At 45.2% G+C, this 21,636-nt stretch overlaps 1 protein-coding gene across 1 annotated transcript; it reads right to left on the bottom strand.

Annotated features, from left to right (window-relative positions):
• Window positions 1–7,404: 7,404 nt before the first annotated feature.
• On the bottom strand, window positions 7,405–19,802 carry LOC136610238 (olfactory receptor 5AR1-like). Its single transcript, XM_066589475.1, has 4 exons — window positions 19,701–19,802; window positions 17,870–18,785; window positions 10,481–10,540; window positions 7,405–7,424 (listed from the first exon to the last, which is right to left on the bottom strand). The coding sequence occupies exons 1-4, from the start codon at window positions 19,800–19,802 to the stop codon at window positions 7,405–7,407; spliced, it is 1,098 nt and encodes a 365-aa protein (XP_066445572.1).
• Window positions 19,803–21,636: the final 1,834 nt, after the last annotated feature.

The following is a 21,636-nucleotide window of genomic DNA, read 5'->3' as shown; positions in this document are numbered from 1 at the left end:
AAGGATGACAGGCCAGCAGCATGTGTACCCTCACCAGTGGGCCAAGCTGTGTCTTCCCCCTCCTCCTCATCTTCCTCCTCCTCCTCCTCCTCCTCACCGCGCTGAGATATAGACAGGAGGGTGCTCTGACTATCCAGCGACATACTGTCTTCCCCCGGCTCTGTTTCCGAGTGCAAAGCGTCTGCCTTTATGCTTTGCAGGGAACTTCTCAAGAGGCATAAAAGAGGAATGGTGACGCTAATGATTGCAGCATCGCCGCTCACCACCTGGGTAGACTCCTCAAAGTTTCGAAGGACCTGGCAGATGTCTGCCAACCAGGCCCACTCTTCTGAAAATAATTGAGGAGGCTGACTCCCACTGCGCCGCCCATGTTGGAGTTGGTATTCCACTATAGCTCTACGCTGCTCATAGAGCCTAGCCAACATGTGGAGCGTAGAGTTCCACCGTGTGGGCACGTCGCACAGCAGTCGGTGCACTGGCAGATTAAACCGATGTTGCAGGGTGCGCAGGGTGGCAGCATCCGTGTGGGACTTGCGGAAATGTGCGCAGAGCCGGCGCACCTTTACGAGCAGGTCTGACAAGCGTGGGTAGCTTTTCAGAAAGCGCTGAACCACCAAATTAAAGGCGTGGGCCAGGCATGGCACGTGCGTGAGGCTGCCGAGCTGCAGAGCCGCCACCAGGTTACGGCCGTTGTCACACACGACCATGCCCGGTTGGAGGCTCAGCGGCGCAAGCCAGCGGTCGGTCTGCTCTGTCAGACCCTGCAGCAGTTCGTGGGCCGTGTGCCTCCTATCTCCTAAGCTGAGTAGTTTCAGCACGGCCTGCTGACGCTTGCCCACCGCTGTGCTGCCACGACGCGCGACACCGACTGCTGCCGACGTGCTGCTGCTGACACATCTTGATTGCGAGACAGAGGTTGAGGAGGAGGAGGAGGGTGGTTTAATGGAGGAAGCATACACCGCCGCAGATACCACCACCGAGCTGTGGAGCGCAATTCTGGGGGTGGGTAGGACGTGAGCGGTCCCAGGCTCTGACTCTGTCCCAGCCTCCACTAAATTCACCCAATGTGCCGTCAGGGAGATATAGTGGCCCTGCCCGCCTGTGCTTGTCCACGTGTCCGTTGTTAAGTGGACCTTGGCAGTAACCGCGTTTGTGAGGGCGCGTACAATGTTGCGGGAGACGTGGTCGTGCAGGGCTGGGACGGCACATCCGGAAAAGTAGTGGCGACTGGGAACTGAGTAGCGCGGGGCCGCCGCCGCCATCATACTTTTGAAGGACTCCGTTTCCACAACCCTATACGGCAGCATCTCCAGGCTGATAAATTTGGCTACGTGCACGTTTAACGCTTGAGCGTGCGGGTGCGTGGCGGCGTACTTGCGCTCAAACACTTGCGCTAGCGACGGCTGGACGCTGCGCTGACAGACATTGCTGGATGGGGCCGAGGACAGCGGAGGTGAGGGTGTGGGTGCAGGCCAGGAGACGGTAGTGCCTGTGTCCTCAGAGGGGGGTTGGATCTCAGTGGCAGGTTGGGGCACAGGGGGAGAGGCAGCGGTGCAAACCGGAGGCGGTGAACGGCCTTCGTCCAACCTTGTGGGGTGCTTGGCCATCAAATGTCTGCGCATGCTGGTGGTGGTGAGGCTGCTGGTGGTGGCTCCCCGGCTGATCTTGGCGCGACAAAGGTTGCACACCACTGTTCGTCGGTCGTCTGCACTCTCAGTGAAAAACTGCCAGACCTTTGAGCACCTCGGCCTCTGCAGGGTGGCATGGCGCGAGGGGGCGCTTTGGGAAACAGTTGGTGGATTATTCGGTCTGGCCCTGCCTCTACCCCTGGCCACCGCACTGCCTCTTGCAACCTGCCCTGCTGCTGCCCTTGCCTCCCCCTCTGAAGACCTGTCCTCAGTAGGCGTAGCAAACCAGGTGGGGTCAGTCACCTCATTGTCCTGCTGCTCTTCCTCAGAATCCTCGGTGTGCTCCTCCCTCGGACTTAATGCCCTCACTGCTACCTCACTGATAGACAACTGTGTCTCATCGTCATCGGCCTCCTCACCCACTGAAAGGTCTTGAGACAGTTGCCGGAAGTCCCCAGCCTCATCCCCCGGACCCGGGGAATTTTCGAATGGTTGGGCATCAGTCACGATAAACTCCTCTGGTGGGAGAGGAACCACTGCTGCCCAATCTGAGCAGGGGCCCGAGAACAGTTCCTGGGAGTCTGCCCGCTCCTCAGAATATCTCATTTTCATGGAGTGAGGAGGCTGGGAGGAAGGAGGAGCAGCAGCCAGAGGATTCTGAGTTGCAGCAGTGGACGGCGCAGAACTCTGGGTGGACGATAGGTTGCTGGAATCACTTTCTGCCATCCACGACAGGACCTGCTCACACTGCTCATTTTCTAATAAAGGTCTACCGCGTGGACCCATTAAATGTGCTATGAATGTGGGGACGCCAAAAACGTGCCTCTCTCCTAATCCCGCAGCAGTCGGCTGCGATACACCTGGATCAGGAGCTCGGCCTGTGCCCACACCGGGACTAGGGCCTCCGCGTCCTCGGCTGCGCCCACGTCCTCTAGGCCTACCCCTACCCCTCAGCATGCTGTATTACCAGGAATGCAGAAACACAACACTGTAATTAAATGTGCCGCTTATTGGCCTGCGGTTGGAGGCTGAGTTCGCTTACGGAACGCCAGGAAATAATTTGGCGCAAGCCTGCTGTAACACTTAGCTGGCTGCGTATTTATTTGGAGAAATACTACCCCCAGCAGACACGGACCCAGAACACTGAGCAGAGTGACAGGCAGGCCAAATAGATTTTTTCCAAATATTTTTTTCTAAAGGACCACTGCGTATATTTAATCTATAATATGTCTTCTGGCCCTGCCTACACAATTCTGTCCCTGATGTGTGTGTCACGGAACTGCAGTGTTGCACTGTTATTAACTGCAACAGACCGGTGATTTCAGAGCCAGGAAATAATTTGGCGCAAGCCTGCTGTAACACTTAGCTGGCTGCGTATTTATTTGGAGAAATACTACCCCCAGCAGACACGGACCGAGAACACTGAGCAGAGTGACAGGCAGGCCAAATAGATTTTTTCCAAATATTTTTTTCCCCTGCGACGTTCAAGCCCTATACCACCCCCCTGCAGTGAGTGGCTGGGGAGATCAGGTGTCACCCGAGTATAAAAATCGGCCCCTCCCGCGGCTCGCCTCAGATGCGTTGTGAGATAGCTGAGGGACAGTGGTATCGTGTTGGAGCTGCTGTAGGGAGAGTGTTAGGAGTTAGTGTAGGCTTCAAGAACCCCAACGGTCCTTCTTAGGGCCACATCTAACCGTGTGCAGTAGTGTGGAGGCTGCTTTTTGCAGTGTTGCACATTTTTTTTTTTTTTTGGTATATCGGCCGTGCAGAGCATTGCGCCCTGCAGTAATAGTCCAGGGACAGAAGTGTGGAGGCAGGGAGAGCGTTAGGAGTTATTGTAGGCTTCAAGAACCCCAACGGTCCTTCTTAGGGCCACATCTAACCGTGTGCAGTAGTGTGGAGGCTGCTTTTAGCAGTGTTGCACTTTTTTTTTTGGTATATCGGCCGTGCAGAGCATTGCGCCCTGCAGTAATACTCCAGGGATAGAATTGTGTAGGCAGGGCCAGAAGACATATATTATAGATTGAATATACGCAGTGGTCCTTTAGAAAAAAATCTATTTGGCCTGCCTGTCACTCTGCTCAGTGTTCTGGGTCTGTGTCTGCTGGGGGTAGTAGTTCTCCAAATAAATACGCAGCCAGCTAAGCGTTACAGCAGGCTTGCGCCAAATTATTTCCTGGCTCTGAAATCACCGGTCTGTTGCAGTTAATAACAGTGCAACACTGCAGTTCCGTGACACACACATCAGGGACAGAATTGTGTAGGCAGGGCCAGAAGACATATATTATAGATTGAATATACGCAGTGGTCCTTTAGAAAAAAATATTTGGAAAAAATCTATTTGGCCTGCCTGTCACTGTGCTCAGTGTTCTGGGTCCGTGTCTGCTGGGGGTAGTATTTCTCCAAATAAATACGCAGCCAGCTAAGTGTTACAGCAGGCTTGCGCCAAATTATTTCCTGGCTCTGAAATCACCGGTCTGCTGCAGTTAATAACAGTGCAACACTGCAGTTCCGTGACACACACATCAGGGACAGAATTGTGTAGGCAGGGCCAGAAGACATATTATAGATTGAATATACGCAGTGGTCCTTTAGAAAAAAATATTTGGAAAAAATCTATTTGGCCTGCCTGTCACTGTGCTCAGTGTTCTGGGTCCGTGTCTGCTGGGGGTAGTATTTCTCCAAATAAATACGCAGCCAGCTAAGTGTTACAGCAGGCTTGCGCCAAATTATTTCCTGGCTCTGAAATCACCGGTCTGTTGCAGTTAATAACAGTGCAACACTGCAGTTCCGTGACACACACATCAGGGACAGAATTGTGTAGGCAGGGCCAGAAGACATATATTATAGATTGAATATACGCAGTGGTCCTTTAGAAAAAAATATTTGGAAAAAATCTGTTTGGCCTGCCTGTCACTCTGCTCAGTGTTCTGGGGGCTGCACTGCAGAGACGTTACTGGAATACATAAGGGAGACCTCCAAAGTGTGAGAGTCATGTGACCTCCATAAAATACCAGAGGGGGAAAAAAATCTGTATGTCTCTAAGGCTTTTGTACATCTTTAACATGAACAAAGAGTTATTAGTCCTATATATGTCAGGTGAGGGATAAAAATGCCCCTTTAAGCCCTTAACGGCCGGCCCATAGACTTTTTACGTCCTAGCTTGCTGGGCCTTATTCCCTGAGGACGTAGAAATATCTTTCCTGCAGGGATTAAGGTCCTGCAAGCTAAGGACGTGACAGCTCCATGCTGCAGGCTCCCGGAGGTAGCCAGTAACCTGGAGCTGCCATTCCGGGCCGCGGGTCCCCTCCCCCGGTCACATGATCGCCGGCATTTACCGAATGCCGGCGATCATATAAAAGTTAGTGAAAAGTTAAAAAAGTGAAAGATTCAGCTGCCCCGATGGATCAGATCCATCGGGGCAGCTGAAAGTACTCACCCGCCTTCGCCGCGATGATCGGCGATGTCCCAGCCTCCAGGTCCCGTCGGCGCCTTCTGTGCATGCGCGCCCGACGTCATTCGTCGGGCGCGCGCGCGGCCCGTGAGATTTAAAAATTCTTCTGCTCCCATGTGTAGCCGAGAGCAGAGGGATGTCACCGGGAGCCGCTGTATGCGGTTCGCGATCATGTAAGGTAAAGAAAAGCTTTAAAAAGTTTAAAAAAAAGAAAAAAAAAGTTTAAGTTTCATCTCCCCTCACGGATCATATCTGTGAGGGGAGATGAAATAACGTACCTAAGGCACTGCATTTATCCGTGGACTTCACCACGGCTTTTGCGCACGCGCCCACTGCCAAGTTGGCGGACGCATGTGCAAAAGGCACAGATTGCCAGGGTAATTTAAAATCTCCCTGCTCCTGGCTACCAAATGTAGCCGAGAGCCTGGAGATTTCACCGGGGCCCGCAAAACGCAGTTTCTGGTCACGTGATCGCCGTTTTCCAATTACAAACGGCGATCACGTAAAAGTAAAGGAAGTGAAAATTTCACCTCCAATCACAGATCAGATTCGTGAGGGGAGGTGAAATTACTTACCTAAGACCTTTCCCCAACTTTGGCGCATGTGCCCATTAGCAAAATGGCGGACGCAAGCGCAAAAGCTCCTGAGGGCCCTGGAAATTCAAAGTCTCTTTGCTCTTAGCTACTAAATGTAGCCAAGAGCCTGGAGCAGTGACCGAGGGCCTCAGTGAGTGGTTTCCGGCCACGTGATCACCGTTATCCAGTGGATAATGGCGATTATGTAAAATTTAAGACACAGTTGAAGTTTGATGCACCTTTCCTTTTGAGTCCCGTTGTGCATACAGACATAATATTAAGGCCACAATGGGTAGGTCTCTGAAAACTGGACAAACGGGGGTATCCATTTTGGGGTGAACTTTATCATTCTTATGTACGCTATACAAAAAAAAATGTTTTTAAAATGACACAATTGCCAAAAAAATTAAAATCGTAATTTTTTCCATCTGCTTTGCTCAGATTTATTCAAAAACTGTGGGGTTAAAATATACAGTACACCTATAGATGTATGCGTTAAGTGGTCTAGTTTTCAAAATGGAGTCATTTGTGGGGGTCCTCTGTCGTTTTGGCCGCTCAAGGGTTCTACAAGTGGGCAATGGGGCCTAAAACGCCTTCACGCAAAATGTCTGTTCTAAAAGCCACCGGCTGCTCCTTTCGTTTTGGGCCCTGTTGTGAATACGGACATAATTTTAGAGCCAAAATGGGTATGTTTCTGAACACGGGACAAACAGGGGTATCTATTTTGTGGTACAAGTCTTCATTCATATGTATGCTGTACAAATAAAATGGGTTTAAAAGTGACATGATTGCCAAAAAAATGAAAATCGTAATTTTTTCCTTCTGCTTTGCTTAGATTCATTCAAAAACCGTTGGGTCAAAATGCGCAGCACACCCCTAGATAAATTCATTAAGAGGTCTATTTTTCAAAATGGGGTCATTTGTGGAGGTTCTATATCGTTTTGGTCCATCAAGGGCTCTACAATTGGGCAATGGGGCTGAAATCGCCTTCAAGCAAAATGACTGTTCTGAAAGTCACCGTCTGCTCTTTTCGGTTTGGACCCTGTTGTGCATACGGACACAAGATTAGGGCAACAATGGGTATGTTCTGAACACAGGACAAACGGGGGTATCCATTTTGGGTGCAAATACGCATTTTCATGTGCATTATAGAAAAAAAATCCCATCTTTTAAATAGCATATTTGCAAAAACATGAAATTTTATTTTTTCTCCTCTAAATTGCATTAATTCCTGAAAGAAATCTGTGGGGTAAAAATACTCATGCCCCCCCCCCCCTCAGTGAATACATTAGGGGTGTAGTTTTCAAAATCGGGTCATTTGTGGGGGTATCTATCATTCTGACTCCTATGAGCCTTTGTAATCTTGGCTTGGTGCCGGAAAATAAAGTGTTCCTCAAAATGCTGAAAATCAATGTTAAATTTGCACGTCTCTTAAATGGTTAAAAAAAACTGAACTTTTTCTAATGTGCACCCAGAATAAAGTAAACAGATGGAAATATATATCTTATCAAGAATTTGTACAGTATGTTTGCACATATTTGAGATATCGCAGTTGAAAATGTGAAAAAATGAAATTTTTTTCAAAATTTTTCCAATTTTGGTGCTTTTAATAAATATACACAGATTCTATCGGCCTATTTTCACAACATAAATGAAGTACAACATGTGGAGAAAAAACAATATCAGAATCACTTGGATAAGCAAACTAGATAAACTGAAAGTGAGTTGAGCTGCCAGCTGTGTGTCTTTAGTTGGTTGGTATCTCGCCTGAAAATAGAAGCCGGGAGGTATTCAGTAGAGAGCTTTTAAGCTCTAGTGAATTCCTATACTATCAAGATTGATAGGTTTCAGTGCCTTTGATGACTGTAATCACCTACAAGACCCACCTCTGACATCTGTGACTCAGCGCTTGACCTCAACACTTAGGAATTGCAACAAGGAATTTGCAGAGATACTCATGAACTGTTCATGGACTGCCATCGTTATCAGTATCAGTCCACTAAACTCATGTAACTGTTATTAAAGAACTGTTTAGGCCATTCATCCTTTGGAAATTTAGAAGTTTGTAATTGGCTAGGAAGTGCCTTCTCACCTCAACATGGAGGGACTGTGAGATGGATTCTGTCCAGCTACAAATGTAAGACTTTTCTTGGTTGCTCAAGGCCTATTCTAGCATATATTAGACTACCATGTTCAAGCGGGTGTGCCTCTGAAACTTTGGACATTTGCAATAGCATTATTAAGAGCAATTCATTGTTTCCACCCTTGTCATTTCTGTTCATAAACATTTGCAGCATAATGGACGTCTCGGATTTTATTTGTAATTGTATTGTTGTAATGCCCTGTCTCTTCTGCTGCAGAACAGTAACTGCACCTATGTTGCCAATAGAGATGAGCGAGCACCAAAATGTTCGGGTGCTCATTACGCAAGACAAGCTTTTCGTAATGCTCGAGAGCTCGTTTCGAGTAACGAATCCCATTGAAGTCAATGGAAGACTTGAGCATTTTTCAAGGTGACCCATACTTCGCATAGGGGAGGGTGTGTGAATCACCTGAAAACATCAGAAAGTGATGGAAACACCACAGAAATGGATAGGGAACAGCAGGGGCAGCATGCATGGATGTGTCTGAGGCTCTCAGGTCACACTAATAAGCCAAATTGTGGGCAAGAGCCTGGTTGTCACCCCCCTAACAATTTAGTTGGGCCAGACCATAATCAGCAAAGCACATGTGCTGGCACATCTTAGCTAAACACCACTAGTTGCAACGAAGCCCAATCACCGCCTGCGTGTGACACCACTGCCTCTTCTCCTGTGTTACATGCTGGCATTGATGTCCAATCCCCAGCACGAGCCTGTGTCCACAGCATATTAAAAATTTTTCCCAGCGCAGCGTTCAGCTGTCCCAATCCCAGACGGAGTAAGGCACACCCCTTCGCCTACTTCACCAATGGTAGCTCCGCGACACCGTAGGCTCCTGATGTCCCACGGACCAATGCCGCCTTAACGAGGAGCAGCACGTAAAAGAGGAGCGGCCCTTTCCTGTCGTCCTGGGGGTTCGGGTCAATCCGCCTTTGTCCAAGAGTACTGGTGGAGAAGGAGTGGGGAGGCACACTCTGGAGTCAACGCACCGCAGTCACTCCTCTGCCACCTCCCTTTGGGACAGAGACACAGAGTCCCCAAGTCCCCACTCTGCCCATCCAACCCAGGCATACAACCACGCCTCTGTCAGTTGAGGAAGCGTGCAAAGAGAAAAAAAAAAAGAAAAAAAATCTTGTTAACCAGTGCCCCAAGGAACGACAGCATATACCATGAAAAAATTAGAGTGGCCAAACCAGACACTGTTTCACGCCACCCAGGACCTCTGCCCACACCCTCATTCGGGTGCCCACATCCACATCCTCGCTCTCGACCCTTACCTCTAGTCTTCATCATGTTGTATAATGCACTGCATCAAAATGCAACGCAAACGGCAAGGTATTTTGCGTACGCTTTGAGCCAAAAATAGACAGGGTAAAATGTGTAGTCTTGTGTGTTCTGTTGATCTGCACTATATAACACTTGGGCCTATTATGCAAATGCTTTCAGCCAAAAAAAAAAAAAATGCAATATGACAGGATTTTTGTTAGTTCCTATATAGTCTGTGTATACCAGTAGCAGTATACTGTATATAACCGGTAACAGAATGCAGTATACAGCCGGGATGCTTGTGAATGCTTTGTGTGCACTACTAGTCCCAGATAGCCAAACTGATGATGCACTAAAGTGGAGTTGTAGTCCTAAAAAGGACTGTTGGGTTCCAATTATTCCAATCCCATGCCACCTCCATCACAAAATTTCATGAGCCACAAACGTGGGCATAAAGGTGACTCAGATGCCAGTACTTCTACACATCTCCACAATTCAACAACCCATTCTACAAGAAAGCATTTTTTTACCCAGAGTACAGGTGAACCCCTGAAAGATTTGTGTACCAGGAGTATAGGTGGAACCCCTGCAACATTTGTGTACCAAGACTATATAGGCATACCCCTGAAACATTTGTTGACCAAAAGTATAGGCGAACCCCTGAAAGATTTGCTGACCAAGAGTATAGGCGAACCCCAGAAACCATTGCTTTACCAAGAGTATAGGTGTACCCCTGAAAGATTTGTTTACACAGAGTGCAGGTGAACCCCTGAAATCCTTTTTTAAACATAGAGCTCGTACTTGCTTAATGGGATCTAGCTGGTGGTCCACCGACAGGAAAAGTACCACCTGTCCCAGCCCCTGCTTCGCCCTGAGGGGCTATTTAGCCGGTGCCCCAGCAAAAGACATCATAAACCATGAAGACATTAGCGTTGCCAAACCAGGCACTGTTTCACTCCGCCCAGGACCTCGGCCTCTGCCCACACCTTCATTCGGGCGCCGACGTCCACGTCCTCATCCTCAACCCTTACATCTAGTCTTCATCATGTTGTAAAATAAACTGCGTCAAAATGCTACGCAAACTGCGAGGTGTTTTGCGTACTCTGTAATCCAAAAATAGACAGTGTGAAATGTGTACAGTCTTGTATTATTGTGCGGATCGAGAACACACACACTAAGGGTATTTTACGTGTTTTAAGCCAAAAATAGGCAGTAAAATGTTTATATAGTGTGGATCAACAGGACACAAACTTCGGCCTATTACGCAAAACCCTTGAAAGATTTGTGTACGAAGAGTATAGGCGAACCCCAGATAAATTTGTGTTCCAAGAGTATAGGTGAACCCCAATAAAAGTTTGTGTTCCACGAGTATAGGTGAACCCCTGAAAAATTTGTTGACCGAGAGTACAGGCGAACCCCTGAAATATTTGTGTTCCAAGTGTATAGACGAACCCCTGAAATATTTGTTTACCAAGAGTATAGGCGAACCCCAGAAAAATTTGTATATCAACAGTACAGGCAAACCCCAGAAACCATTCCTTTGCCAAGAGTATAGGCGAGCCCCTTAAAAATGTGTGTTCCAAAAGTATAGGCGAACCCCAGAAAAATGTGTTTACTAAGAATATAGATGAACCCCTGAAAAATTTGTTCACTAAGAGCATAGGAGAATCCCTGAAAAATGTGTTTACTAAGAGTATAGGCGAACACCTAAACAATTTGTTTACGAGTATAGGCGAACCCCAGAAAAATTTGTTTACTAAGAGTATAGGTGTACCCCTGAAAAATGTTGTTTACCCAGAGTGCAGGTGAACCCCTGAAAAATTATTTTTACATAAAGCCCCTACTTGCGTAATTCGCTAACAGAGCCTGGCGGCAGCCCTCAAGGAAAGACAGTTTTCACAGAGCCTTTGGCCCTCTAAAGAATTGGCTGTTCCACGTGCTGACATACTGGATTAGGAGGAGGAGGAAGATTAGAGAAGGATAGACCAAGCTACTTCTCCCCTTTTTTGGGGTGATAGAGGGTGCATGGCTCTCCTGTTCCAGCTTAAGGAATCTTTATGTTCCGCTGCTTTCCAACGGTGGAGAAGAGAAGTCAGGGGAAATCCAGGCTTTGTTCATCTTAATGAGTGTAAGCCTGTCGGCGCTGTCAGCTGACAGGCGGGTACACTTATCCGTGATAAATATCCCCAGCAGCACTAAACACCCTCTCTGATAACACGCTAGCGGCTGGGCAGGCCAGCACCTCTAAGGCGTACAGCACAAGTTCGGGCCACGTGTCCAGCTTTGACACCCAATAGTTGTATGGAGCAGAGGGATCACGGAGGACGTTGGTATGGTTGGCTATATACTCCCTCATCTTTTTACAGTGTTCCCTCCTACTCAGCCTAGTCTGGGGAGTGGTGACACAGTCTGGCTGGGGAGCCATAAAACTGTCAAAAACCAGGACATGCTGCCTGTTCCTCTCATCTCTTCTGCTAGTTGGCCCTCTGAACTACATCCTCTAGTGTTGTCAGATGGGAACTTTAGCATCAGCTTTTCCACCAGGGCCTTATGGTATTGCATCACTCTCGTACTCCTTTCCTCTTCGGGAATGAGAGTGGAAAGGTTCTCCTAATACCGTGGGTTGAGAAGGGTGAATACCAAGTAATCCGTGTTGGCCAGAATGCGTCTAACGCAAGGGTCACTGGAAAGACAGCTTAACATGAAGTCAGCCATGTGTTCCAGAGTCCCAGTGCGCAACACATCACTGTCCTCACAAGGAGGATGACTCTCACCCTTCTCCTCCTCCTCCACAGCCCATACACGCTGAACTGATGTGAAAGAAGTAGCATGGGTACCCTCTGCAGTGTGGGCAGCAGTCTCTTCCCCCTCCTCCTCCAATACGCGCTGAGAAACAGAAATGTTGGTGGTCTGGCTATCAAGCGCCGTATTGTCATCCCCATCTCCTGTTCTATCCGCAAAGTGTCGGCCTCTAAGCTTAGCAGCGAACTTCTCAGCAGGCAAAGCAGCAGGATGGTTAGGCTGATAATGGCCGCTTCGCCGCTCACCATTTGTGTTGACTCCTCAAAGTTTCCTAACACCTGACAGATATCACACATCCATGTCCACTCCTCTGTGAGGAAGTGCGGAGGCTGACTACCACCCCGACGGCCGTGTTGCAGCTGCTATTTAACAATGGCTCTATGCTGCTCATAAACCCTGGCCAACGTGCAAAGTTGAATTCCAGTGTGTGGGCACATTGCAGAACAGTCGGTGCACTGGCAGCTGGAAGCGACATTGCAGTGTCCTGAGGGTGGCAGCATCTGTGGTGGACTTTTTGAAATGTGCGCAGACATAACACACCTGACTGAGCAGCTCAGACAAACTGGGGTAGTTTTTAAGAAAGCTCTGAACCACCAGATTGAACACGTGGCCAGGCATGGCACCACCAGGTTATGGCCGTTGTCAGATACGAATATGCCTGGTTGGAGGTTCAGCGGCAAAAGTCACAGACCTGTCTGCTCCGTCAAACCCTGTAGCAGTTCTTGGGCAGTGTGCCTCTTGTCTCCTAAGCTCAGGAGTTTCAGTACGGCTTGTTGAGGCTTCCCCACGGCAGTGCTGCAGTGCCTCGAGCTACTAACTGAAGGCGACGTGCTCACAGATGGTAAGTGAGAGATGGAAGAGGAGGAGGAGGAGGGGTGGGGTTGGAGGAGGTGACATAATAAGCCAGAGAAACCATGACTGAGGTAGGACCCGCAATCCTCGGTGTGCCATAAGTGAGATGTAGTGTCTCTGCCCGCCAGCACTTGTCCACATGTGGGTGGTTAAGTGGTTAAGTGAACCTTCCCAGTAATTGCGTTGGTGATGGCACGGTTGATATACCGTGACAGTGCTGGTGTAGGGCAGGGACGCCGCAGCGCGAAAAATAGTGGCGAGCAGTGAGGAACGGCTACCACCATAAGGTTGTGGAAAGCCTCAGTTTCTACAAGGCTATATGTCAGGATCTCCAGACTCAGTAGTTTGGAGATATGCACGTTTAGCAATAGTGCATGCAGGTGGGTGGCTGCATAATTCCAATTGTGCTCTAATGCTTGGGTTATGGACAGCTGAACAATGCACTGGGACACATTGGTGGAGGACCGTAGAGGTGACGGGGTGGGTGCAGGCCGGGAGACGCTCGTGCCTGCGTTCTGGGAGGGGGATTGAATCTCACTGCCAGCATGTAACACAGGGGAAGAGGTAGCGGTGAATGCCCTTCGTTCCACCTCTTAGGGTGCTTAGCTATCATATGCTTGCACATGCTGGTGGTCGTCAGGCTGGTAGTGGTGGCTCTCCTGCTGATCTTGGTGCAGCACAGGTTGCACACCACTGTTCGTCGGTCGTCCGCGCTCTCATTGAAAAACCTCCAGATCTTCGAACACCTAGCCCTTTGCACAGGCACTTGCCGTGAGGAGGTGCTGTGGGGAACAGTTGGGGGATTACTTGCTCTTGCCCTGCTTCTCCCTCTGGCCACCACACTGCCTCTTCCAACCTGTTCTGGTACTGCACTTGCCTCCCCCTCTGAAGCCCTTTCTTCAGTAGGCTTACCAACCCAGGTCGGGTCAGTCACCTCATCATCCACCAGCTCTTCCTCTGAATCCTCAGTCTGCTTCTCCCTCAGACATACTGCCCTAGCAACAATCTCACTGATAGACAACTGTGTCTAGTCATCATCATCATCCATAAATACCTCTTGAGGCACTACTTGGAAGTCCCCACCCTCATCACCCTGAGACTGTGAAAGGTCCACATTTTGGGCATCAGTCATGACAAACTCCTCAGGTGACTGATGAACCGCTTTTTCCAACTCAGGGAAGGGACCGGAGAACAGTTCCTGGGAGTATGCCTGTTCTGAATCTCTCCTTTTCCTGGAGTGACCAGGCTGGGAGGAAGGAGGAGCAGTGTGTGGATTCACAGGTCCAGTCTTTGGGTGGTGGATAAATTACTGGACACGTTATCCGCTATCCATGTCATCACCTGATTGCACTGTTGTGCTTTAATTAATGGTCTACCACACGGACTTGCAAAATGTGAGATGAAGATAAGGAGCATAGATATGAGGTGCTCTACTAATCCGTCAGCAGCAGGCACTGTTTCACCCTGCCAAGGACCTCGGCCTCTGTCCACACCCTTATTCGGACACCCACACCCACGTCCACGACCTCAACCCTTACCCCTAGTCTTCATCATGTTGTATAATGCACTTGGTCAAAATGCTACACAAATTGCAACGTATTTTTCGTATGCTTATAGCCCAAAATAGACACTGTAAACTGTGTATAGTATTGTTAGATAGTGTGGATTGACAGGACACACCCAGGGGTTAATTGGGCGTACCCTTTAAGCCCAAAATATGTACTGTAAACAGCGTATAGTCTTGTTAGATAGTATGGATTGACAGGATCCACACAGGGGTATATAGCGTATGCTTTGAGCCCCTCCCCCCAAATGTAAACAGTGTATAGTCTTGTTAGATAGCTTGGATTGACAGGACTCACACACGGGTATATAGCGTACACTTTAAGTGTCCCCCCCCCCCCAAAAAAAAAGGAAACAGCATATAGTCTTGTTAGGTAGTGTGGATTGACAGCACGCACACAGGGGTATATAGCGTACGCTTAAAGCCCCCCAAAAAATAGAAAAATGAAAAATGATAGGAGTTTTGTTACTTCCTGTCTACTCTCTGTACACCACTAGCAGTATACTGCATAAAACCGTAAGAGTATGCAGTATACAGCCGGGATGCTTGAGAATACTTTGTGCCCACTACTGCTCCTAGCCAGCCAAACTGCCGATGCACACAATGAGAGGAGTTGTAATCCTAAAAAGAACTGCTGAGTTCTTGGAACAAGGATCCCTGCCTAAACGCAACCTCTAACCTACACTATCACTCTCCCTGATTAGCAGCAGCTCTGTCCCTGAACTAATCCAGCCTGCGTGTGAGGCGAGCATCAGGTGACCTGAGTTTTTATGCCCATAGGTCACCTGATCTGGCCAGCCAGTCACTACTATAGACATGCACAGGGTTGGCACGTCACAGAGGAGGTGCCAAAGCCTTCCCTGCATGTTTATTGGCTAAAAGATGGTGCTTAAAATGTGGGCAGGAGATGATGAAATTTTCTCGAGCACCGCGTGATGCTCGCTCAAGTAATGAGTACCTTTGAATATGCTACTGCTCGAACGAGCATCAAGCTCGGACGAGCATGCTCGCTCATCTCTAGTAACCATCTTAACTGAGTTAAGCTATAAGAGTGAAATCCCAAGTATTGAGATATTTGCATTGATAAATGTAGATAAATCCATTTCACTACAATATCTAATTACGCAGGTTGATTGATTCTTAAATAGGACATAATGCTCCTGGGTTTAGAACTGGAAATTAAGTTCACTGAACTGTTGCATGGGGTAGGACAAATCACAGTACTGAGTCTCTAAATTAGTAGTGTTAACTCAAAGTCCAAAAAGAATAAACTTGTCTAATAAGTCCATACAGTTAGGTAATGCAGTGAAAGGTTTAATTAGGGCAAGAATTAAATTTTTGGCAAATAGATTGGCTTTTTATGTCTTAAAACCAATAGAAACACTCACAATATTGAGGTGATTTCTGATAGGGGTGGCCAGGGGTTCAATTACAAGAGCAAATAGGGCCAGAGAGAGCATCCTTACCCGGCTATTACCACATAGTATATTGAAGCTGGCTGGCTTAGAAGAAGGAAGTTTTAGAGAACATAGAATTTTTTTTATAAGGATTGTATAACCCTTAGGAATGGTTCACAAATGCCCACCATCTCCATAACACCATATACATATTGCCAAGAGATGCTATTAAAAGCTTTCTCTATACCCAGAACTTTTAGACAAATAGGAATTTCAGTGGTGTTAACCCAATGGATTATGTTGAATAGCTTATGGACATTGTCTGTAGTGTGTTGGCCAGTTACAAGAAAATAAGGGAGATGGAACAATACCTATTGGATGGCGGCATTCCTTCAAATCAATGCTTGACCTTTTATATAGGTCTGTAGAGCAATGAATGGGAATTTAAAACCAAACCAGAATCCATACACAGACAGTTGTTTTGGGGTGTTTGCCCCTCATCAGTGTGCAGTAGGATTCTGGCTTGGCTAATGAGAGGCCTATGGTGTGGGTCAGGAGGGGTAACATCACTCATTAGGAAGAGAGCACCAAGGAGGTGCATGAGGAGACTTATTATTGGGTTTATTAGCAAAACTGTAAAAGTGACCCTGCATCTACCATAATACCTGCTCTGTATGATGAGTAAGTTCAGAGTCCAGTTGTAGCTTACATTCTTTTATAACATGTGATAACTATCTAGAAGGCTTCCTTTTACGAGTGAGTTCTAGTTTAGCTAGTAATATTCAACATTTTGCAGCATATTATTCCTCTCTCACTTGAGGCAAGATGCCTCCATTACTAACACTTCCCGAATCACTGCTTTATGGACTGCCAATACATTTATAGCATTAGTGTTGGTAGATTTATTATGAAGGAAATATTCCTCCATGTCTATAGAAGCTCGCTGGAGTATAAGAAGGTCCGTAAAGAGAGACTATTTGAGTCTCTTCGTCTTGGGAGTACAGTTCATTGCTGACAGATTCAAGTCAACCAGGACAATATAGTGGATCGACCATGAGCAAACTATATGGCAAGAGCACAGCATTGCAGATGATAAATGAGTTGATGCTAGGATCCAATCTATTCTTGCGTAATGTTTATGTAGTGAAAATTAATATGTAGAGCATCGTGTGGTGCAGAGTGCTAAGAGAGCAGAAATGCAGTCCTAAGGTCTCGCTCATGACCTGAGGGTCACAGGTTCAATCCCTGGATGGTTCAGGTAGCCGGCTCAAGGTTGACTCAGCCTTCCATCCTTCCGAAGTCAGTTAAATTAGTACCCAGTTTGAAGGGGGGTAATAAATAAATTACTCGAAAGTGCTACGGAATGAGTTGGCGCTATACAAATAACATGATTTATTTATTTTTATATGTAACCCCTAGCTGATTTGTTATGTTCTCACCAACAATCTGCGTTTTAATGAAATCAAACTTTGTACGAACGTTTTGTTAGAACTTAGAAGGTAGGGCTTTCAGTCCTTAAAAGGAATTTTGTCAGCAGGTTCATGAAGTTTGACTTGGAGCTGAGCTCTGAGTCATGGAGGCAAGCCATGCCAGCTTCTCCCCTTGTGCATCACATAGACTAAAAGCTCTCCCCTTTTGTGTATAAGAAGACAGCTGTCACTCTGCATACTGTGGGCTGGGAGAGGCCGGCACAGCCTTCCTCCATGCTCTGAATGAAACTAGTGACAGAATCCTTTAAAATCCTGCTCAGCAGCAAGGTTTTGTACAATCAAGACATCACTATGTACCATTTGAATGCAGACATGTCCCAGCATAATGTGTCTGCAGAGGGGTAGTCACTTGATTGGAACTACCATTTTTTCACACAAGATAGTTGGCATATGCCTATGAACCGAATCCAACACCAGGTACTTAATCTAACTTCATTCATTGCATTGCCTGTGTTTTTACTTTTTTAGCTACACACGCTAATTTTTGTTTTCACAACAGCTGGAACACGTTTGATCCCCTCCAACAGTAGCTGTAGGAAAGATATTTTGGCAGGCTGTGGCAATTATTTTTCCAACATTATTGTTACTATAGAATTTAATACTATCATGACTAGTTACTGTAGATCAAATTCAAACATATTTGTTATGTTTTAATTTTGTGAAGAAAGACTAATTCTACTCCGTATTACTTTGGCTGCATTTTTAGCAGCTCCCAGAACGTCTTTGTTCCTTAGGCTATATACAAATGGGTTTAACATTGGGACCACGGCCACATAAAGTATTGAGATAATTTTGCCTTGTTCCTTAAAATCTTCAGACTCAGGCTTCAAGTAAATGAAGATACTTGGTCCATAGAATAATAAGACAGTAGTGATATGGGATGAGCAGCTAGATAAAGCTTTAAACTGCCCACCAGAGGAACGCATCTTTACAACTGTGATGATAATTCTTACATATGAGGTCAAAATAAATAACAAGTTAAAACTATTGAAGATATCATCTATTGAGAGGATCATTTTTGTACTCCGAGTGTCACTAGAAGAGAGCGCCAATAATGGTATTATGTCACAAAAGAAATGATTGATTTCATGTGAGTAACAGAATGATAGTGTAGACATGAATACAGTAAATATCAGGGTATTCACCGCACTGATTGTAAAGCAAGAAATTGCTGTAATTAAACAAACCTTTTTGGTCATAATCAAAAAATAATGTAGAGGAGAGCAAATTGCCACATAGCGATCATAAGCCATACATGTCAAAATATAATTGTCAGTAACAGCACAGAACATGAAGAAGTAAAGTTGAATGAAGCAGCCAGAGAAGGATATCATCTTGTACTCAGTTATAATAACAGACAACATCTTTGGGAGAATAGCAGAGACATAGATGACGTCAACAGAAGAAAGATTACACAAGAAGAAATACATGGGAGTGTGAAGTTGGGGTGTACTACATACTAGGACAATGATAATCAGATTCCCCACCACTGCTAGCAGATATATCAGTAAAAATCCAGTAAATATAAGAACTTCATTTATTCTGGAGGTGGAGAATGGGGTCAGGTAGAATTCAGTCACTGTAATGTTTTCACAGTCATTCATTTTGAGTATCTGCTATAAAAGGAAGAAAAACAGATTGTTATATGCAATAAGTACTTGTGCACAGATAATGCTTCAATGATGCCTTTAAGTCTAAAACGTTGTTTTTCTTCTGGTAAAGAATTTAAATTCATAATCATAGCACAAGATAATCAATATGATGCAATTCTGTCTTTCTGCAGTCAACATTAGGGAAGATTACTGCATACTGGTTTATTATTGATTTCTATATACAATTCTGTGCTGTAATTTCCTGAACCGCCCCTAGTGGTTGCTGCAGAAAGTCAGAATGTGAACATTTATGCTAGCATCAATACATATGTTTTAGGCATGGTATCATGTGTGTTATCTTATTTTCTTTTGTTCATATTTCACTGTATTTAATGTGTGGCATGTTATTAAACTTTTCAATACAAAGAAATTTGAAAGAAAGTGGTCTGTCAGCAGTGATTGGACTATGTCACACTATGAGGAACTACTAATGAGCGAACGTCTAAAAAGTTAGGTTTGGCCGGTTAGCTGAATTTCGGCAGAAAAATTTGGTTCTGTCCGATTAGTTTGAAACAAACCAGAACTTCACCAATACCCCTAAAACTACTATATGCCATTGTCTAAGAGCTATAAGAGCCCTGTATAACACATAGGTCACCTAGTAGTGTATCTATGGATATTTGAGCCGTTTTTAAGGTGAAGATAAGGAAGAAAAAGAAGGAGAAGGAAGAAGAAAATTGCAAAAGGAGAGGATAAAAGAATAAGGAAGAGAAAAAAAAAGAATAAGGAAGAGAGAGAAGAACGTAAAAAAAAGCAGGAATAAAAATATTTTTCCTTCCTTTAATTTTACTTTCCTCTTTCTTTTTCCTTCTTTTTTTCTTCCTCTTTTTCTTCTTCTCTTTTCTTTCTCATTCTCTTCTTCTTTTCATTTCTTCTCACTCTTTTTTCACTGGTCAGGTTTTCACTGAACTGAACTTTTAGCAAAGTTTGATCCAAAGTAAGATTTAATTGTTTTGTTTCACTCAACACTAGTAGGGACATAACCCTAACTATTAACACGCAGTTGTGAAGTTATTCATACATAGCTAGCAAAATAACAGAGAAATGGCACAGCAAAGATGTTTGCAGCTTCTATGTAAACCTATGTATCTCTAGCATTGCATGCAACAAACAAATCCTGAGTGTAGTCAACAAAAACAAGTTGAAAAAAACAAATTCACTGGAATAACATGACTGCTGGGTCAAAAGCACAAGGCTTGCCTGTAGTCAAGCAAATGAGGCACATAGAACAGCATGGCGGCTGTGTATAGAAAATAATGGTGTATTTTTTAATCAACTGCATTTGCAGAGCTGCTTCATTATTTCCTTGTAGATACATTTGGAGTTAACGACAAATTCACTCACTGTGGAAACTATCTGCTTTATTTACGACCAGAAAAATCTACAATAAAATCTGCACCTGATTTTGTTCTGAATTTGGTGCAGATTTAGCTACGGGGCTTCCCTCGTTGCATTGAAATGAATGAGATCTGCAGTGAATTTTCCACAACAAATAGAGCATATTGCACATATGAACATCTGCAGCAGATTTTTACTACTACCGATATTAGTGAACTGGGTGTGTTAAAACCCCATGTACTAACATTGTACTGTAAATAGTTGTGGAATTGTGGTTTGCAGTTTACAATGTAGGTAGAACAATCACATTTGAAACATATATTTAAATACAGCTAAGTTGTAATGCTCCCTTAGTGGCTCTGATTTCTACTTCTCATCCTCTTGCTTTAATACATTGTGCTCCTAAGTTTAGATTTATGTGCAGCAGATTTGTTGCAGAATGTTCAGTGACTGTCCCAGTCATCTGGATAGGTCAAAGGCAGCTAAATGGTAATGCTTCCTTAGTGGGTCTGTTTCTACAAACTGTGTTATTTCTTTGACACAAGAATATTTAAGCTGAAATTTCCATTGTGCTTTAAAGGATATATTCACAGATGGCCAAATAGTAAGAGTAATTTCACATAAATAAAGCTTGAAAAAATGGATATACACACTGCAGAAGTATCCTTTTGAAGATGTAGGGAAATAATTTGTAGCTGACAATATTTCTTCATTTTGCAATAATTTCTACACATCTGTCTTTTATCACTAATTATTCTAGAAAACAGCATTTAATATTTTAAGTCAAAATGTGCAAAGTTAATAGTAAATGAATGACACAGTTTAACCTGATAGATTTTAGTTGGTACACCAAGATGAAATGCTTCATACAGCACAGCTTTGGGTGTGAACAGGATATATGTAAAGCATAACTCTCTTTACTCATGGTTTTAAAGATGTACAAATGCCTTGGAGATTTTGTTTTACCCCATGGCATATCATGCTAACGAATTTATTTTTCGTTAATAAAGATCATGGGATTATAGAACATAGAGCCCATAATATACAAACTAAAGAACAACCAACACTCTGAATAATTGGTAAGTAAAAATATTAAAGAAATCGTCTGGTTACCAGACAACTCTACTTAAGTAGAGCAGTATGGGTTGAAATAATAAGCTGAAACATATTTACCCTTCTGAGGCCACTAGGATGTACCACTGCTGTCTTGCTGTAGTCCCGGTGGTTGTTGTGACAGATGATGTCACAGGAACACAGATGACCGTTCATTCTCCTAGCATCAGTGCTCACATCCTGAGCTCCATGATGTCAGGAGTTTAGAAATATGATGTTGCAGCCTCTCATTGGTTGTAAAGGTCACTTGACCTCCTGTTGATAGATAAGAAAAAAGGAGGGAGCCGAGCATCAAAGTCTGAAAACTGGTGTCTTAGATTAGCAGTTTCTCTCTCTCCTCCCTTTTTTATGGGAGCTAGAAATG

The sequence above is a fragment of the Eleutherodactylus coqui genome, chromosome 2, assembly GCF_035609145.1.
Source record: "Eleutherodactylus coqui strain aEleCoq1 chromosome 2, aEleCoq1.hap1, whole genome shotgun sequence".
In the NCBI taxonomy this organism is placed as follows: Eukaryota; Metazoa; Chordata; class Amphibia; order Anura; family Eleutherodactylidae; genus Eleutherodactylus; species Eleutherodactylus coqui.
Note: the sequence above shows the minus strand (reverse complement) of the source record. Positions and strands in the feature narration are given on the sequence as shown.

Excerpts from the sequence above, each read along its gene's own strand:
- LOC136610238 (XM_066589475.1), bottom strand. The coding sequence starts at position 19,802 with ATGTCCCTACTAGTGTTGAGTGAAACAAAACAATTAAATCTTACTTTG. Across the intron at positions 10,541-17,869 it reads CGTTCTGGGAGCTGCTAAAA|TCTTGGTAAACAAATATTTC; the intron begins ATGCAGCCAAAG and ends GTTCGCCTATAC. Across the intron at positions 7,425-10,480 it reads GGAACACAAATATTTCAGGG|GCGAGATACCAACCAACTAA; the intron begins GTTCGCCTGTAC and ends TTCTATTTTCAG.